Here is a 17,893-nt window from a genome sequence, read left to right on the forward strand (position 1 = left end):
GCCGGCCGAACATCGTCGGCAAACGTTCAGCGCTGGCCGTGGCGTTGCAGTCTGTTTTGATGAGTTTATACAGTTTTCATATTTTAAATCCTCTTCTTTGCTACCTGATGGAATATTAAACGTCCTTTCTGTCTTTATCGCTGGGTTGTTCAGTCAGGTTCAGGAGAATTGCTGGTGTTGGACCATCTGTAACGTTTAAACTGCTGCCATTATGGCTTTTCAAGAGAAGAAAGCAGGTTATTGCCATATCTTCTGCTTTGCAAATCGAGTTTGTTTCGAAGCAGCTTTCTGCTCCATTATCTCCTCCAGATCAAGTGGGTGGTTTTTCTCCTCCATGCATTTCCTCCATCCTTCTTCACTAAAGCTTTAATTGAGTTAACCTCAGTGTGTGCAGGAGAGGATGGTCAAAACGCAACAATCAATACAATAGATGCTGATCATGGTTTGTGTCCCTGTCTCATGTCCTGCCTTTGTCTAGGACATGTCATCAATACACTGAGACGTCTGGAGGGATGCTGCTTACTAGAAACGTGACTCATTCTTCTAGACTGGAACACAAAATATGCAGAAACACGCACACACACGCACACGCACACACACACACACACACACACACACACACACACACACACACACACACACACACACACACACACACACACACACACTCACTCACTCTGATAACTTGTCATCAATGACAACCTGTCATAAATCCGCCTCTTCAATGTCAAATTATAAGGACAGCAAAGAAGAAACGGAGGATAAATATTTTAACAAAAATGTCTTGCATGTTTTTTATTTTTGGTTCACAATAAATTTGGTTTTGGTGATTTTAGGTTTCTATGTTGGGCTTATAAAATTTCGTCTCACGCATTCTTTTTTTTTTTAATTATCCCACTATTAAACCTTAGATATAAACCACTGCAGTTTACCAGGGATCCTCAAAGCCCCAAACAGCATTGGCTTCTGGCAGCGACAAAATAAGTAAAGAATTATACTTTGGAATGTGTTTTATTTGATATTCCTTATTTATTTCCTTCATTTGGTATAAATACTGTGTCATACATACTGATTTTAGATGGCCATAAGATCTGTTGCATAAAACTTTATTATCAGAAGACATTTTATGATTTAATAACCGAATTATGAATATGTAATATTTTATATCAATCACATCAAAGTTGATAATATCACCCCAGTTTATGTGTTTTTGCAGCAGAGCTCAATTCTTTTGGTATTTTTCCTGTCAGAAACGTTTCCATTTGCTTTCAGGAGCAAAACAACTTGATGAATTTCAGCCAATCAGAAACATTTAAATACATTATTTAACTTATATATGTTTGAATTGAAAAACATAAAGCAAAAATTAAGAATAAAAAGAATAAAATTTTTTTACATTTTTGAATATTTTTCTCATTGTCTCTCTAACTTTGAGGCCCCTCTGGTGCCCCTTGGTGGTTCTCCAGGGGATTGCAGCCCCAACATTGACGTAAACTATAATTATTTAATTAAATTAAATTCTCATTTTCCTCTGCAGCCTGGTGTTGCTCTTCTGTTTACCTCCAGTAGCCATCTTGCTGCTGTTGGGAGACAAATGTTGATAAAGTGGAATATTTTTGTATCTTTTGGGAATGTTTGTTAATGTGATTTCTTGATTGTATGTTATAATGTGTTTTTGTGTTGTTTGGGTCTTCCTGTCTTGGGACTACAGATGGAAATTAGCAACTATGCTATAATCTGGCTCATTTACAGTCTGTACAGAAGTATTGATTGTTCATTAATGTGCACTGTCCCTAATAAATTAAAATTAAATTTTGATGGTTTCTGTCGCAGAAGGAAAACAAACCGTCATGCTTCTGCTCAGCTAGTAAAATGTCTATAAGTCTAAGTAAAATACTACCCACGGTTTATTGAATGTTTTATAATTTCACAATATTTGAAGTTAAATTGAAGATGCCAGGGAAATTACCAAAGCGCTATTTGTGTGTTAACCACCAGAGGGCGCTCTGATCTAGAATATAATACTTTTCTCTGTTCTGTAGAGTAATTTAACTTCCTGATAAGAACTGCTCGGAATTTATACGTGTTTTAAGATTCATAGCAGAAGTAAAACTGTCTGAAAAATGAAACATTTGGTTTGTTTCTGGTTTTGTTTGCCCTGGTAAGGTGAGGATTTGACCTTCCTGTCTGCATGGTTAGGAGGATTTGGTTGTAGATGATTCATAATAAAGAGACAAAAGAAGAAATGAAAACAAATGTGCAGTAGAGATCAGAGAAAATCTCATTTTAAAGTGAGAAATCAATTATTCTGACAATCATTCAATCAAACAGAACTAATTTGCCACATTCTGCAGATTTTTCATGTGACTACATAAAAGCCTTGGTAGGGATTATCTGGACCGTTAGACGGAGAGCAGGTCAGAGGTCTGTGACCGTCCTCACACAACACTAGTGTCTGATTGTGTCTCTGTGTTGTGATGGATGTATGCTGGGAAAATAAATAGTAAAATAATTCAGCTGGAGATGAAAAGGGTTTCTGGGAAAATCTTTTAGAGTATCTTCAAAATCAGCTTTATGTTGTGACTCTAACCTGCTAGTTAGCTCTGATGCTGATTAACATTCAGAGCCTGATATCAGCTGGAAAAGGTCCAGTCAAAGAAGAGACTGGTCATTTTATTCTGGAGCTGGCAGCAGTTTCTAAAAGTGGATTCAGCTTGAAGGTACTGAAGGGTCGGCTTGATGGGCAGCAGGAGGAAACGTTCCCAGTTCCTTGCTGCCTCTTGATGAGTGGAAATGAGCACAACGTGTCAGTATCTGCAGCTGAAGAGCCAATGACAGCATTTCTCTCAAAGACTGGAGGATCTCTGCAAGACTCGGTGAATGACTCAACGTTCAGACTCAACATTCAGACTCTCCAAAATACTTCAGTACCGAACCCACAGGGGGCAGTGTAGCGCAAAGGTGAAACCAATCAGAATCCTTCAGAACAACAACTTCCTGTTAGGAATCCAACATGGCGCCAGGAGGTCACTAACAGGTCGCCCTGCTTTTAAATGGCCTATTATAACCAGAGATGATACGTGGAAACAACGTGAATGTTTATTCAACATTTCGTGCAAAAAATATAAATAATTTATCGTGACAGGCCTACCATAAGCTTTTATAATTTTACATTTTAAGGCTATTTCAAAAGTATTATTTTAAAGTATTAAATTTCACCCTTTGTGAAAAATATCAGGTGTTTTGGTTTAAGGCCCTATTCCTGTCAGTGACATCAATTCCTAACTTTTATACTGCAGAAAACTAAATATCACTCAGTATTTTAGTTTCTTGTGTAAATATCTTAATACACTTGAAATAAGAGAAAACTAACCTACCAGCAACTTCTCACCAAAATACAGGAGTTGTCTTAAGTTAATAATTCCTTAATGTTGATTAGAAAATACTAGTTCCACTAGATGAAAACATGAGGAAATATGTAATTATAAGTGAAATAATCTAACAAAGGAAAAAGTCGTTTTTCATCAATATTAAGGAATTGTTGACTTAAAACAAGCTCATATTTCTTGAGGAAATGTTATTTCTAAGTTAGTTTTGTCTTATTTCGGGAGCACTAAGATATTTGCACTGGAAAGTGGACAAAAGATACTGAGACTAAGATTGTGTAAACAAGTTTCAGTTCATTTTCTGACTCTTTGTATGGAATAAACATAGTAAGTGCAAATAGTGTAAACAGAAAAACATGATGTAATAGTCCCAGTTATAACGGCGTGCAGTGGAAAAACTTCCCGCACTGCTTTACATGTACATTTGCTTGAACACGATGCATTTTGTTGTGTTTTTCAATGTCATTAAAACCTCTTTAGAAAGCTCCTTCTCCCACTGCTGGGCTCCCGCTGCTTCCTGACACTTATTGATGTTGTTGCCTGGAGGGGCCGTGACTCCCACAGTCACTACTGCAGTCACGGCGTGGGAACACATTACAGCCTCGCATCAGCACGAACAAGCTGCTCTCCCAGTCGCACCACTCCACCGCTTCAGCTGATCAGACAGCAGGCTTTGTTACCGACGTACATTAATCTGCATCAGGGGAGCATTGAATCATAACACAGGATCAAATGGGGAAACATTCAAAGCAAATTACTCCTGATCTGTTTTAGAGATTGTTCTGATGTGCTGCCTGTGCACAGAATCAGTGAGATAATTCATCTCAAACAAATACATCATAACATTTCACAGGATCTGATAAAATTTTAAGCTATCTAAATCAAGGCACCCAAGAAAAAACATATTAAAAGCACTAATGTAACAGGCCTCTACTGATTTTATTCCAAGCAGATAGTAAAATGTATAGCATGAAGTGATTACGTGGAAAGGAAGCTCGTTTTGAAGTTAAACTGCTCCGATTTGGAAAATAGCGTCCAATTTAAAATAACCAGTTTCACGAGTCTGCAAAACCAGGGTTGTCCAAAGTCTGGTCTGGGGGCCAATTATGCTTCTGTGCAATTATGAACTGCAACCCATAACTGCAATTATGAAAATCTAGCCTGTCCATCAGTGCACATGCAAACTTTTTATTTTTAATTAAATGCTTACCCTGATTAAAGATAATGTCTTATGTTGTAATTTTCTCACAATAGAAAATTAAAAATTTAACACAAAGGAATTTGAAAACTAAAAATTTGTTTAATACAGAAAATCAGAATTTTTTTTTTAAAGCTTTGGATTTTTTTTTTTTTACACAAAAACTTTACTGCTTGATTTTAATCTTTCTATTATTATTTAATTGCTATTCACCTGTCAATTTTTGGCCCACATGACAAGAAGTTTGGACACTTCTGCTCTAAACTAATATTTCCAAATACTGTCAGTATATGAGACAATATCAGTCGTGATATCTTCCTATTTTCTTGTTTTTCCTCCTCAGCTGGAATCTGCTAATAGCTCATTTTTAGCGTTTTTACTAACTTTTAGCCATGTTTTGTAAACTTTCAGTTGACTAAAGTTTGACATCTGTGTTGAGGTTTTGGTTATTGGCTGTTGAGTTTCCAAGCATTTAGATGTTCCTATTAATGCTTTTATTTTGAAGGCTGTAACTCCTGCCCCTTGTTACCAATAAGCTGATTTCAAGCAGGAATAAGATAAAAACTGACAGTAGAGAACAAGACAGACTGGAGGCTTTATAGTGCAGAGATTATAATGTTGAAGTTAAATTGGTGCTCCAGGGCAAATATAATTTGAATTGAAGTTAGCACGTTAGCATTAGCTCCTGATAAACACCATGTTGATGTATCAGCTTAGCAATAAAGCATCTTTTTAGGCTCACCACTGAATATTTCACATAAGTGTTGACATAAACATTCACCTCTGCAGTTTGTGTGGATGTGTCTCAGGCTGCTCAGCTGTTTCATTCTTCTTGCTGTTCCCGCTGTCATGTTGGGCTTTGACTAGGCCACTCCAAAACATCCACCTTGTGTTCTTCAATCCAGTGTAGCTCCATCTGTTCAGCGCACAAAGCATCCAGCGTTGTCTTGTCGGAAAGCAGATTCATGATTTAGAATGGCCTAGTAAAAGTCCAGACTGGATCCAACTGAGAATCTTTGGAAAGACATGATCGAGTCTCACTGTATTTCCTATTTGGAAACAAAAATGGGTAAAAAGTTCAGTCTCTGGATGTGGAAACTAGAAGAATAAAAGTGATCCTTACATGAAATAAAATAAACTAAATATCATACATGTGTACCTGAGTTCTGGTTTACTACCAACATAAACCAGATTCATGGAAATAATAATTTATCGACCTGCTTTCAGGAGCTCTTTGTCCTTGATCCTCACATTCTGCTTACAAATTAACCAACTTATTGCTGCTGTAACGCCGCTAAGCAAACATTTAGAGTTTAAAATAACAGTTTATTGACCGAGAAGAAGAGGAAAGGAAAGTGAGTAATTGAGCCTAATCACTGCAGAGCTGCAGCCAGCATGCTGTCCGCCCTTGTGACAGTTTCATTATCAGGGCTGGTATGCAACACAAGAGTCGTTTCCCCTAATGATGCCCCTGCCTTCCACACCTCAGGACAAGTGAGTGTGGCTGACATGACTGTGGCGAGGCAGCCACACAGCGGCCAGACCATTGGTCGGGTGTGGCAGCCAATCACAGGGAAGAGCTGAACTCCTGCCCCGGCGGCTGAAACTTGAAAGAAATTTTACTTCATAATGTTTTTTTTTTTTTGTTTGATTTACTGTTGGGTTGCAGTTTTATTCAACCTTCTAGCTTCTTCTTCCCAGGAGAAAACCCAGAGGAGGAACCAAACTTGCTGAAGGGAATGTTTCTCCTTCTCTGGTTTGGGTACAGCTTTGCAGTGGCGCAGTCAGAAAACTGTTCTCTCGCTTTAGCATTGAGTAACAGCACTCTCCTTGTTCAGTGCTACCAAAACGTCAGTGATGAGGCCGTTTGGTATTCTGTTGGTTCTGGTTGGTGTCAGGCATGGAGTTGGGGGTCAGGTAGAATTTTGGATCTCCCGGGGTCGATCGAATGTTTGGTTCCTGGTTTTGCCGCCCGGTCTGTTTGGATCGCGGAGCCTCCGGGTTCTGACTGGGGGCGGTCAGCAGTGTGACTGTGGGTTCACTGACATCTGGGTTGGTTGGGCAGTGACAGAGGACCTGGGCTTGGTGTTGGTTCTCCCTGAGCTGACTTTGAAGTGAAGGTGATGCAGCCTAAGCCTGACCCCTGTGGTACTCCACAAGTAACGCCAGAGCAGGAAGAAGACCATCATTACCAAAATCTACCTCATGTTTCAGTGTACTCTTTGTATTTTTCATTGGATAACCATTGCCAGGAAGGAAGGTGTACCACTGTTCCATGTTTTCTCTATTTGTGGATCAGTGGAGTCCCAAAGCCTGAGAAATGTCAGGAATGGGGAGGAAATGGAGGAAGATCTTCAGCAGTAATCCCTAAAAGGAGCGGCTGAAAGGAAGGATCTGGCTTACTGTAATAGGTCACTCACCTGACACTGACTCATTGTGACACAGTGCTGCTCTATGGTAATGTGTCACATATTCAGTTTGGTGACGAAGATACACTTGGCAAGGATCCCATCATGACTGAAACATTGCTGGACAGTTTCAGATTGGACTTCAGGACTGCGCTCTATGAAGTTGGAATAATACAAACAGGAAACAATGATTCATCCCATCAACAGCATTCCAGCACTTCCTCCTTTCAGCAGATTATCTCCTCAAAGCAATACAGGCTGGTCTGGACGTCTCATGAAACGCAGAACGTTTTGTACATCCAAGTGTTTATCAGTGTTTTCCCCTGTTGTTTGTACCACAGCCATCCAACACAAACAATTCAACATGTAACTGCACTTGAGGCAGTTGGGATCATGCATGTCACATTTTGAGCTGGGGTTTTGAAACAGATGAATGTCTCGTTCATCTGGGTTTCATGGAGAAATAATCAGCAATGTTCCTACAAATGTAAAATTTGGAACTAATTCCTCTATATTCTACTCAAGTTTTACCCTCAAGTTGTCTGGAAGTCTGGAGCCCGTTACAAACACATAGTCCATAATTCTTAAGCTGAATATCTGAAGAATCATAAGCTGTGACAGAAATGTACCAGCATTTTCCCCAAAGAGTTGTCAGTGTAGTTTGGTAAAAACAGAAATTGAAGTGAAAGGTTTTTCATGTCTTCAGATTTTGAAGGTCTCCAGAAAAGCCTGTGTATCACTGATCAGGTCCACTTTAAGCAGAGGTGGACCTGATCAGTCTGATGAAAAATGATCACAGTTCACCTTTTGACTGGCAGGTTCAGGTCCTCCAGAAGAGGCTAAAGATCTGGCCAAGGTTTCTGGGTTGTAACTTGTTTCTTTGGTGGCTGAAAAGACGTGTTTGTAAATTTATTATGAGCCTCCACTGTCCCAGTTGACTAATTTCCATGTCTAGGTAATGATTAGCAAACACTTTTCAAAAATAGCACGAGTCTAAGTTTAGAAAGAGAATATTAGAGGACAGTTTGGTGCCATGCTGAAGCAACAGGCAGTGCATTTATAGTTGAAGGTGAAGATAAAGTGAAACATGACTGAGCTGTAATCTTTATCTCTTAACTCTGAATTCAGTGGACTATGCCTGAATTCTCAGACTGTAAATATTTCTGCATGTACATTTGCACATGCAGAGATCATGTGTGAAAAGAGAAAAATGGAAATCTCACAATATATGATTGTAAGCTGCATTAATGCAATGCAGAACAAATACAGAAACATACTTGGATGTCTAAAATCCCAAAGAGAACAAAAAGCAGAAATACAATTGAAACTTTTAATATTTCTATGACAGATGATTTATTTATATATCTTTCAGAAAACTTGCAAAAGTTTGTCAAGATTGGAGTTGAAACCTTGCAGTGCCAATGCCGTTAACTTCCCTATGGACCAGCGCCAGTGGTCACTGGAACAATCTGCTGGAAAGAGGCAGATTCCAGGAATAACCTGAGATCTTTATTCTGGAAAACACAGTCCCAGGAAAAGCTGAGAAACGACACAGAATTATTTTGCACAGTTTTATTTTTAGATTATAGCTCTGATGCTAACTGACCTCTTAACAATTGGTCCCATATTGCCTGCAGACCCGTTCATCCCCCTGCTGGAGGGCAAAAAGCCGCTCACAGACATAACGCGCTAAATCTTACATGTAAACCTTGATATATAAAAGAAAAAGGGTTTGCTTGCTTTGCTACCATTTGTCAAAACTAGGACTAGATAAAAAGGTCAGAAAAAAGTTTTAATAAAATATTGACAAGAGGGAAGTAGGTCAGTTATGCTAGCTTGACTTTGACAACCGCAACATTTAGATGTGCTGCAGAATGTTTTAGTTTAATTTAAAAAATGATTAAAAAAAGACAACCTAAACACCAACTCTGACGGGTCAGAGCAGGTATTTAAATTAACCAACCACCGCAGTGTTAGCTTAGCTAGCAGCAGCCACAGAGATCATTGCTGTTCTTCAGAACAGCAATGCATTCTGGGTACAGAATAAACATCATTTGCTGCATCAGGTCACTGGTGGAAAAAGTGAGAGGAAATGCAAGTGCTTTGTAAATAGTCTTCAAAATAATGAATATAAACTACTTAAGAGTTTTTAACAGTAGAAAACCAAAATGTGTCGAGTATTTTTCAACTGAACGTTTACAAAACAGCCACTTAACTGAGTGCTTTAGGATTTATCTGAAAAAATTAATTTGGAGGAAGCTAAGTGAGGTATTATATTATTAAGTTTATTTCTTTCTTGAAGTTTATCCACCTAATATATAATTAGACATCATTCTGAAAACGATGTTGCATTACAAGTAACAAAAAACTTTAAAATGTCCATTTTAATTCTAAAATTTTGTGACCATTTATGCAACCCAGGTTTAGCAGTTTACTTGTGATAAAAACGTGTTTGTGGTTTTAATAGAAATCAAGAGCTAGCAGGTATAGCTGCATGCATTATGTGGAAATTGATCTCTGAACAGTTAATCACAAACAGTTATACTCCACTAAAACAGAAACAAAGTCTCCATAATCTGAACCTTCCTCAGAAGGTTTTTATCATATAAAGTTTAGATTTAACTGAAACAGCAAAAGAGGAGGAGGAGCAGACAAATGAATAATGTGTGACTGAGGGACCTTCATCTCTCAGAGTCCAGTTTAAGTTGAGCAGCTAATGTGAAGCGGTGACCCTCACAGAGCCAGAGCCAGAGTCTTCAGTCACGTTGTGGCAGAGACCGAACACCTCCGAGAGGCAGGTTAGACTCCAGCATGCAGCAGCATTAGTCACACCTCATTAATTTTCCTCCGGATCACATGGTGACGAAATCAGGTCGGTATAAAGGCAGCACCTGCAGCGCCGGAGACCCAGAGGAGAGCGGCAGCAGCAACGAGAGTCATCACAGAGAGGAACGACTGAAAACCACCACAGGAAGAAGAAAATGCAGCCAAATTTCTCAGTTTGCTGTTTTTCTCTGCTGCTCATTAACTTCATTGGAGCCAAACCCATTTCTGACATACAGGTAAGTTCAGCTGGAGTGGATATCACCCCGACCGATGTGTCCAACAAATAAAATCAGGTTTGCTGACTTGTTTGTGTGCAGAGTTTGCAGCAGCTCTTGGAGAATGAAATCAGCAACTTTCCCCTCTCCTCTGAGGAGGCGCAGGTGGAGGAGAGCGACTTCGGCTCAGACAGGTCTGTGCTCGGCGCTGCGGGGCAGCGGGAGCCATGGAGGACCGACCGCCGCAGCCCCGCACCGCTGGACAAAGACAACGCGCTGGTGCGTTTCCTCAAAGACATCGTGGCCACCTCCAAACGTTCGTGGAGCCGATACAAGAAAGGCGGCCTGAGGAGCTGCTTCGGGGTCCGCCTGGAGCGGATCGGCTCCTTCAGCGGACTGGGCTGCTGAGGTACGAAACTGGGAGGAAATTTCTTTCATCTTTTTTAATAGAAAACAAAAAATGACATCATATATTCTGCAGTTTCAGTTTCAAAAATGCATCAATTATACGACATAATAGCAGGTCTGTCACTGTAACAACATTCTGCTGAGAGATAAATTGTTCCAGGAGTTATTACGATTATATTGTTATTCTGAGACAATAATGCTGACATAATACACAAGAACAGATTGTCAAAGATCAATAAACTTTAAATTCAAATGAACATTTAACACTGGAACTACAAGACATTTTACATATCCAAAATAAATAAAAACAACAAATGAAATTAATTATGAGGTCTCTGTGAATTAAATTGTCCTTGAAAAACAGCTGGATGAGACTAAAACACCAGACTGGAGACTTTTAATAACCTGAGAAAAACTATAAATTATGCAAATATAAATTGTTGAGTTTGTTTTAATTTATTATGTGATTAATTGATTTATAACATAATCTTTTACAGTTTGTTTTAACTTTCTCCATACGTTTATTCGGCATATAGTTATATTTAAGACACAATCCTGCAAAAGATTCAAGCTTGACTGTTTTTTTTATATATATTTGCATTTGGAAGAGATAAATTTGAAGGTTTGTTTGTGTCCTGCTATAAAAATGTTGTTTTTAAAGTGTTTTTGTCTCGACAGGTCCGTTCTCCCAGAGACGTTCCTGAGACGCTCCAGATGCCGCAGCGGCTACAACACAGATTTATTCCTTTCATTGTGTTTTCTAAAATGAAAGCTGCTGAATTCTAATTTGTTGTTTGTGTATTTATTATTTATCTTTCTATTGGATAAAGTCAAGTTGCCTTGTGATATTCTGTATTGCAGTAAAATAATTATTTTGGAGATAAATGTTGATTCATTGGTTCTTTGTGGGGACAGCTATATGCAGCACTCTGTACAAATAAGGAGTTTTAATTAGATTTACTTTAATAATCATCAGATCTTATTAACTCTGATCACACTGACAACATAACAAACCAGAAATAATCCAAAATGAACCTGATCACAGTTTAATTACTAATGTGACAGACTGAAATAACAGAGAAATAAAAAACACTGTGTTTAGTTGGTACAGGTGTTGATAACTACTCTCATAGTTTCTATTAAAGCAATGGATAGCATATAAAAACATGAGTGAAAACTGATCAAAGGTTTCACAGGTTTTCATAAATGGTTTCACAAGCATCAACTCATTAATGTTAGAAATAAAACAGTCTATATTATTTTAGTGGTTTGTTCCAGATAACAGTTCAAGTTTAACAGTTTGTTGTTTAAAATAATTTTACAACTTAGCTGATGCTAAGCTGCTGTTGCTAACTGAGCTGTTAGCCGACTGGAGTGAAGCTTATTTCGACATACAACAAATAATTTTGAAAATGCAAGCAGAAAAAGGGTTCATCCCACATTAAAACAGTATTTCTCACTCATCATGAAGAAGCAGCTGAAGTAGCGGTTGAACATTAATCTGAACAGACGACAATGAGCTGCGACAAATGAATGGTTGGAGAAAATCTGTGCAGCATTTAGAGGTGGTTGGATGTTTACATACCGACAAAAAATGATGAATCCAGAGGAATATTTGGAAGCATAAAGTGTATGAACCTTACAGGGAAAACATGTTTCCTAAAGACCTGGGAACATTTCTGTGAGAAAAGTGGAAAAAACAAAGAAAAAATGGAAGACGTGTCCTTTTATTTGGGATATGTAAATATCTGGTTTACAAAGTTTTACATCGTTTACCCTGGAACATGAAAAAGGATGCAAACAGATGTGTGATATAACTGTAAATCTTTGAAAAGCATAACTGGAACCTCCTGCACAATTCATAAGAATGCAGAAAGTGGTTTATGGAAGGTAAGTCAACAATAAAAATCTTGTCTTTTCCAGCAGCCATTGTACAGTGCATACAGCAGGTGGTTTCTGCTGATGTGTGATGTTACATTCAAAAGGTTTTTGAAACAACTCATTTCCAGACATCAAAAAACATCTGGGTGGGTTGTTTTAAAATCTTGGCTGTTTTTAGAAGCAGTAGAAACTCAAATGGAAATACAAAAACGTGCAAAATTCAAATTTTTCGTAAGTATACATCCAAATCCGTGATTTCACACTCAAGATAGACACTAATCTTCCAAGTAGTGAACATCTCAACAACTTTGCTACAAAGTCAGATCAACGTTAAACAAAGCAAGACTTCTTGAACAAAGTCTCTTGGAAAAATGAGATCAAAATAAAGTTGCTTATCGCCAATGCATGACTCAATTTTAAGAAAAAAACTCAGCAAAGCACATCAGCACAAACACCTCCTAACAGGCGTGAAGTACAGTGGAGGGTTGATGATATGGTGTGGCTATGCAGCCAAAGAATCTGAGATATCGCAGTAAATGAGTCTCCATACCGAAAGACTTTAGCCTCAAACGTGAAGCCATCAGTCCAACAGCTGAAGCTCCAAACTCCAAATGATTTCAGCCAATAGATTTCAGTTGTCGGTGTTTGAATCCTTCTAGGTTAATATTACAGATAAATCCTCAGAAACAAATTTGTTCTTACTGCTGGAGTCACCAAAGACATGACAGAGGTCTGTTTTGCTGTGTCATAGATGGTTAATATGTGCCTGCAGTCATGAGTCCCTGTACCCAGGAAAAGTACTAGTTTGGTGAATCTGTTACCAAAACAGACTGAGAGTGTGGCCAAGGCAAAGGGCCAATCACGGACCAAACAGGGCTGCAAACCACAACTGTAACCTCTAACGATGTATGTCTCTTAAAAAGGTTTTAATTTTTAAAGTAGTGTTTAAAATAGTCTAACAAATAAACCAAATCTGGATTTGTTTGCTTTTTAATGTAGTTCTTCAGGACTTTTCACTGATTTACCATCACCAGTGATCAAGATTAACAGGTTGCAGTTTCTGATGGACCAAAAAAGAAAACGGCTGTGCAATAAACTAAGTAATATTTTCATTTTAAAAAGTCACATTTTTAAAAAATGGTACATCCAAAACGTAAGCAGATTTTGTTTCTTATTGAAAACAGGAACATGTCAATTCTCAGTAATAAAACCAGGATTTGGTTCACAATTTCCCTGAAAACGTTTGTTAAATTAATTAAAATATATTTGGCTTCACCCAAGGTTCAGCAAACTCTGCTTTTGAGTCGTAATTATTTTACCACCTCTAAATTTGATTCCGATTTTTGATTCTAAACGATTAATCGTTGTTTCCTGCTTCAATCATACATGTGCAAAGGAACCTCATGATCTTCTCCAGTCTGTTTAAGGGGCAGTTTCTGCATTATTTAAGCTTTAAACATTAACAAATGCTTACCTTGGCTTAGCTAACCTCTCCCACTCGGACCGGCCCAGTACCGGACCGGCTTAGTATCGGCCCAGTACCGGGCGGACCGGCCCAGTACCCGACGGACCGGCCTACCTCATTAAAGCTTCGCTGTCGCTTTGCTCCAAGTTTTTCCTCCATCTTCATTTTCCAGACTTTGACCGGTGAAACTCTCAAAGCTCCGTCTTCCTTAAAACACAGAAACCAAAATGAGTCCAAATGTTTTCCCCGAACGACGCCAGACGTGTTTAATGTCTCTCTTTCTTCTTGTTTTCTGTAATGGCGGACCGCAAACCAGCTCAAACCCGCCACCTAACGTACAGCGTCATGACGTCACCACGGCCTGGGAAGCTATAAAATGGAGGCCGAGACGCGGAACAAAAACATGTCAATCTACCTTTAATTACTGCATAATTGGCTAGTTTTATTTGTAGAATATTTTTATGTTCGTGCTGAAGTCAGTTTGTTAATTTTATTTTGTGTTTGTAAGCTTAATTAGCATTTTTCTTTCGATTTGGGGACATTTTCGGGATTCTTATGGGAATTTATTTATTTTTGGGACACGCCTATGAGTAAAAGTCACGGAATAGATCTATTAACTATAAAAATAACTGAAAAGTGTAAAATAATTAAAAAAACAAATACTTACTGTTGTAGGAAATTAATTAATCAATCCATTTTTGATATGTGAAATTCGTTGTTAAAATGGTATTTATGGAAAAAACACAGCAGATGAGTATTTTGGTCGGCTGCAGCGCTAAATAGATCTGCCATCATAGGAAACTAATGACCACATGGTTTCTGCTCTATATTTAGCTCTTTGATAAAACAGTTCAAGTTCTACAAGTAAAACATGCATATCTATCATACCAAACATTCCTGTGTTTTTTACTCTGCTCTAATAATCAAAACATAGCAAAAGGTGATAATAAATAGTGACTGCATAATCACTATTATTTGGTTTATTCTGAAGTATTTTTGTCGAGTTATTAGCACTGAGAGGAAAAATGTTTGTCTTTTTTGGTTCTGAACACTGAAAAACATACAAAATCTGACCAAGTATTTTTCATCTAGTTATTAGTGAAAATATCTTAGAATAGAAATCAGACAACACTAACATAAATCAACTTTTCAGCAAGAAAAGTTTTAAGTTAATTCCTTAATTCTTGTTCTACTGGCAGATTATGTCACTTATAACATGGAAAAATGTCATGAAACAATATGCCAATGGAACGAATACATTTTTCCAATTATTAAGGAATTACTTAAAACAAGTTACAATATCTCAATCAAAAGTTACTTGTAAGTCAGTTTTGTCTTATGTCAAGCGCATTAAACTATTTGTATCAGGAACTAAAATACTTGATAAGGTTTTGTGTTTTTGCAGTGAAGGAAATGAGGTCACAGTCTGAACCCCAGAAAAGAATTTGCTTATCTTCATTTGGTGACCAGCAGGTTGTTTTACCACGTAGACGCCTCGATTTAGCAACTCTGTCATATTATTTTACAACTTCCTGTAGCCTAGTGACAACATCTGAGTCCTGAGTGGACGGTGGGTCGGACTTTTTCCTGAAACAAAGTAGGATATGGAAGCAGCAGCTGTCAGATATCTCCGATATGCTACTTAATAAGGAGCCGTTTCCGACAGCTTCCGTTATCAGAATCAGGTGTCAAGAATGCATAAAGCCTGAGTTCAAATTCCCGGCATTCCTCGGCGTGTCGGGCTCAAGTATAAAGGAGCAGCTGGTGGAGTCCAGCATCCGAACAGCAGCCGAGCCAAAGGCCAACGAGTGGAGATATGAACGGCAGCATCTCTCAGAGAAATATGTTTCTATCTTCCATTCCTCTCTGCAGTCTGCTCCTCATCTTCAACCTGGAGCCAAGCAGCACTTACCCCATCAGCAACGGCCTCACTGACATCGATATGGACATCCTGAAGGTGAGTACCCAACGATCCAATTGAGAAAATCATAAAACTAGAGAGGACAAGGCTGCTAAGGTTAATGCTGGTTGTTTCAGGTGCTGCTTCAGAAACTTGAGGAGTCGGCTTCGGAGCAGACTGCGGTGGACGAAGGAGTCTCTGAGGACGGCGGCCGCGCTAACAGGAGGGACACGGAGGACACGTCCAGCGAGCGGCAGCCTCAAACCGACCTGGACGAGGAGCAAATCAGAGAATTCCTCTCAGCCAAGAACCTGAAGAGCGTCCGCAACGACTCGTCCAAGAGGTCTTCCGGCTGCTTCGGGCGCCGCATGGACAGGATAGGCTCCATGAGCTCCCTGGGCTGCAACACGATTGGCAGATACAGTGAGTTCAACAGCAGAAAACCACACCGAGTTGACACCGAGTTCACACTGGAGCCCATTCTGTTCTCAATCTGTTTTCTTCTTCTCTCCAGATCCAAAGCAAAGATGAAGTCTTACCGTTCAACCGATGCTGCTCCAAAGTCTGTACCAAAACCTGTTTCCTTTTAAATGTTATTTATTGACTAATATTTACTGTTCTTTCTCTCGCCAATATTTAAAACATATTTATTGAAAATAGATGTGATGTTTCTTCTGTACCGTTGAATGTCTAATAAATGTTTACATCATCAGAAATGTGTTATTTTTGTCAAAGCGTCTCAAGGCTTCAATTCAATTAAAAAATACTTTATTGATCTCAAAAGGAAATTAATGTTGGAACTCATTAATTCAAAGAGCTATGATGACTGTTGGCAGGAAAGATCTCCTGTAGCAGTCTGTATCACAGCAATTGTGAAAAAGCCTCTGACTGAAGTCACTCTTTTACCCCAAAGACAGTCTCACCTAATCTCAGGGTGTCCAAAGTGTGGCGCGGGGGCCATTTGTGGCCCTTGAAATGATTTTATTCGGACAAGTCAAGAATGATTAAAATCTTTTTCTGTTAATAAGGCAACAGATTTATTGTGAAGGTAAAATAAGAAAAAAATCTAATATTTTTTTTATATTTTCAATTTAATTGCTTGTGTGGCCCAGATGTAGTTACAATTTGCCAGTTTGAACAAGGAGTTTTTTAAAAAAAAATTTCAGCATAAAGTATGCATTTAGTTGGAAATAGTAAATGTAATAAAAATGCTTCACTGAACCTAAATAAGGATTTTTTTTACACTATAAGAATTTGCTGAAGCTGTTTCAGCACCATGGAGAGCAAACAGAAACGCTGCGACACCGTTTGGAAAGTCAAACAGAAACTTTTCTGTCAGAAATGATCTACAGTCCAACAAAAACTACTAAACGCTGAGCAAGAAAAGAGTCACTCCATGAAAACCTCTGGATTCAAACTTTATCTCACAAAATCATCAAAAACAAACAACCTGCAGGCCAAACAATGAGTTTTTCCCCCTCAGTAATAAACTGGGCCACAATACTATAATTAGACAAATAGTGTTTTAAATTTGTGTTGAAACTTATAGATCCCAAACTTGAAACGTTTATTTTTTTTCATTTGCCTCGTTAAGACAGACGACCAGTTTTCAGATTTATTAAGTTCTGAACTGAAATAAAAAAAGAAAAAGATCTGGACAGTTCTGAACAATAAAAACAGGATTTAAGTCACGCTTTGTTTAAAAATGTTACCCGTGTTTAGTAGCGTTCAGTAAATTCATTAAAACCAAATTTGAAAGCAGCAAAGTTTTCTTTTAAACACAATGCAAAAGTCTGGTTATTTAAAAACAAATGCAGTATTTACTATTGTAAAAACATTCTAATGTGATTATTTTGCTCTAATAAAACAAATTAAATTATGAAAACCTTATTCTACTAAATCTAATATAAAACATGATTTATTTTGCATTTTTTTACAAGTGCTGTGCAAAATTTACACATGTGCAGCAAATGCTGTAGAAACTGTAATTATCAAAATACATTTTACTTCTTTTTTGAATAATCTGGTCAAAGTAAAGTTTTACAAGTTGTGGTAGTTTGGAGAATTATATGTAGATTTTCTACACAATAACATTTAAAAGTCTGAACAAAAGGGCTCAGATTCTGTCTTGGTAAAAAAATAAAAGAAATTTTTAAGAAAAAGTATTTTGTTTTGAAAAAGAAACAATGTAATCTGTCCACAGTGA

At 38.1% G+C, this 17,893-nt stretch overlaps 2 protein-coding genes across 4 annotated transcripts; both read left to right on the plus strand.

Moving 5' to 3' along the window:
* Positions 1 to 9,802: 9,802 nt before the first annotated feature.
* nppal (natriuretic peptide A-like) lies at positions 9,803 to 11,326 on the plus strand. Of its 3 annotated transcripts, none has more exons than XM_055056912.1 (3): positions 9,803 to 10,054; positions 10,193 to 10,442; positions 11,120 to 11,326. In XM_055056912.1, exons 1-2 carry the CDS (start codon positions 9,974 to 9,976, stop codon positions 10,439 to 10,441), a joined length of 330 nt encoding a protein of 109 aa, XP_054912887.1. In that variant the 5' UTR covers positions 9,803 to 9,973; the 3' UTR covers position 10,442; positions 11,120 to 11,326. The 3 variants fall into 3 exon arrangements, with proteins under 3 accessions (XP_054912887.1, XP_054912886.1, XP_054912885.1); XM_055056911.1 differs by having other exon boundaries at positions 9,804 to 10,054; positions 10,190 to 10,442; XM_055056910.1 differs by having other exon boundaries at positions 9,815 to 10,054; positions 10,136 to 10,442.
* Positions 11,327 to 15,578: 4,252 nt separating this feature from the next.
* nppb (natriuretic peptide B) lies at positions 15,579 to 16,386 on the plus strand. The gene is made up of 3 exons (XM_055056921.1): positions 15,579 to 15,744; positions 15,825 to 16,110; positions 16,202 to 16,386. Exons 1-3 carry the CDS (start codon positions 15,604 to 15,606, stop codon positions 16,216 to 16,218), a joined length of 444 nt encoding a protein of 147 aa, XP_054912896.1. The 5' UTR covers positions 15,579 to 15,603; the 3' UTR covers positions 16,219 to 16,386.
* The last annotated feature ends 1,507 nt before the right edge of the window (positions 16,387 to 17,893 follow it).

This window comes from Poeciliopsis prolifica, unplaced genomic scaffold (assembly GCF_027474105.1).
Source record: "Poeciliopsis prolifica strain line A6 unplaced genomic scaffold, Auburn_PproV2 SCAFFOLD046, whole genome shotgun sequence".
Lineage (NCBI taxonomy): Eukaryota > Metazoa > Chordata > Actinopteri > Cyprinodontiformes > Poeciliidae > Poeciliopsis > Poeciliopsis prolifica.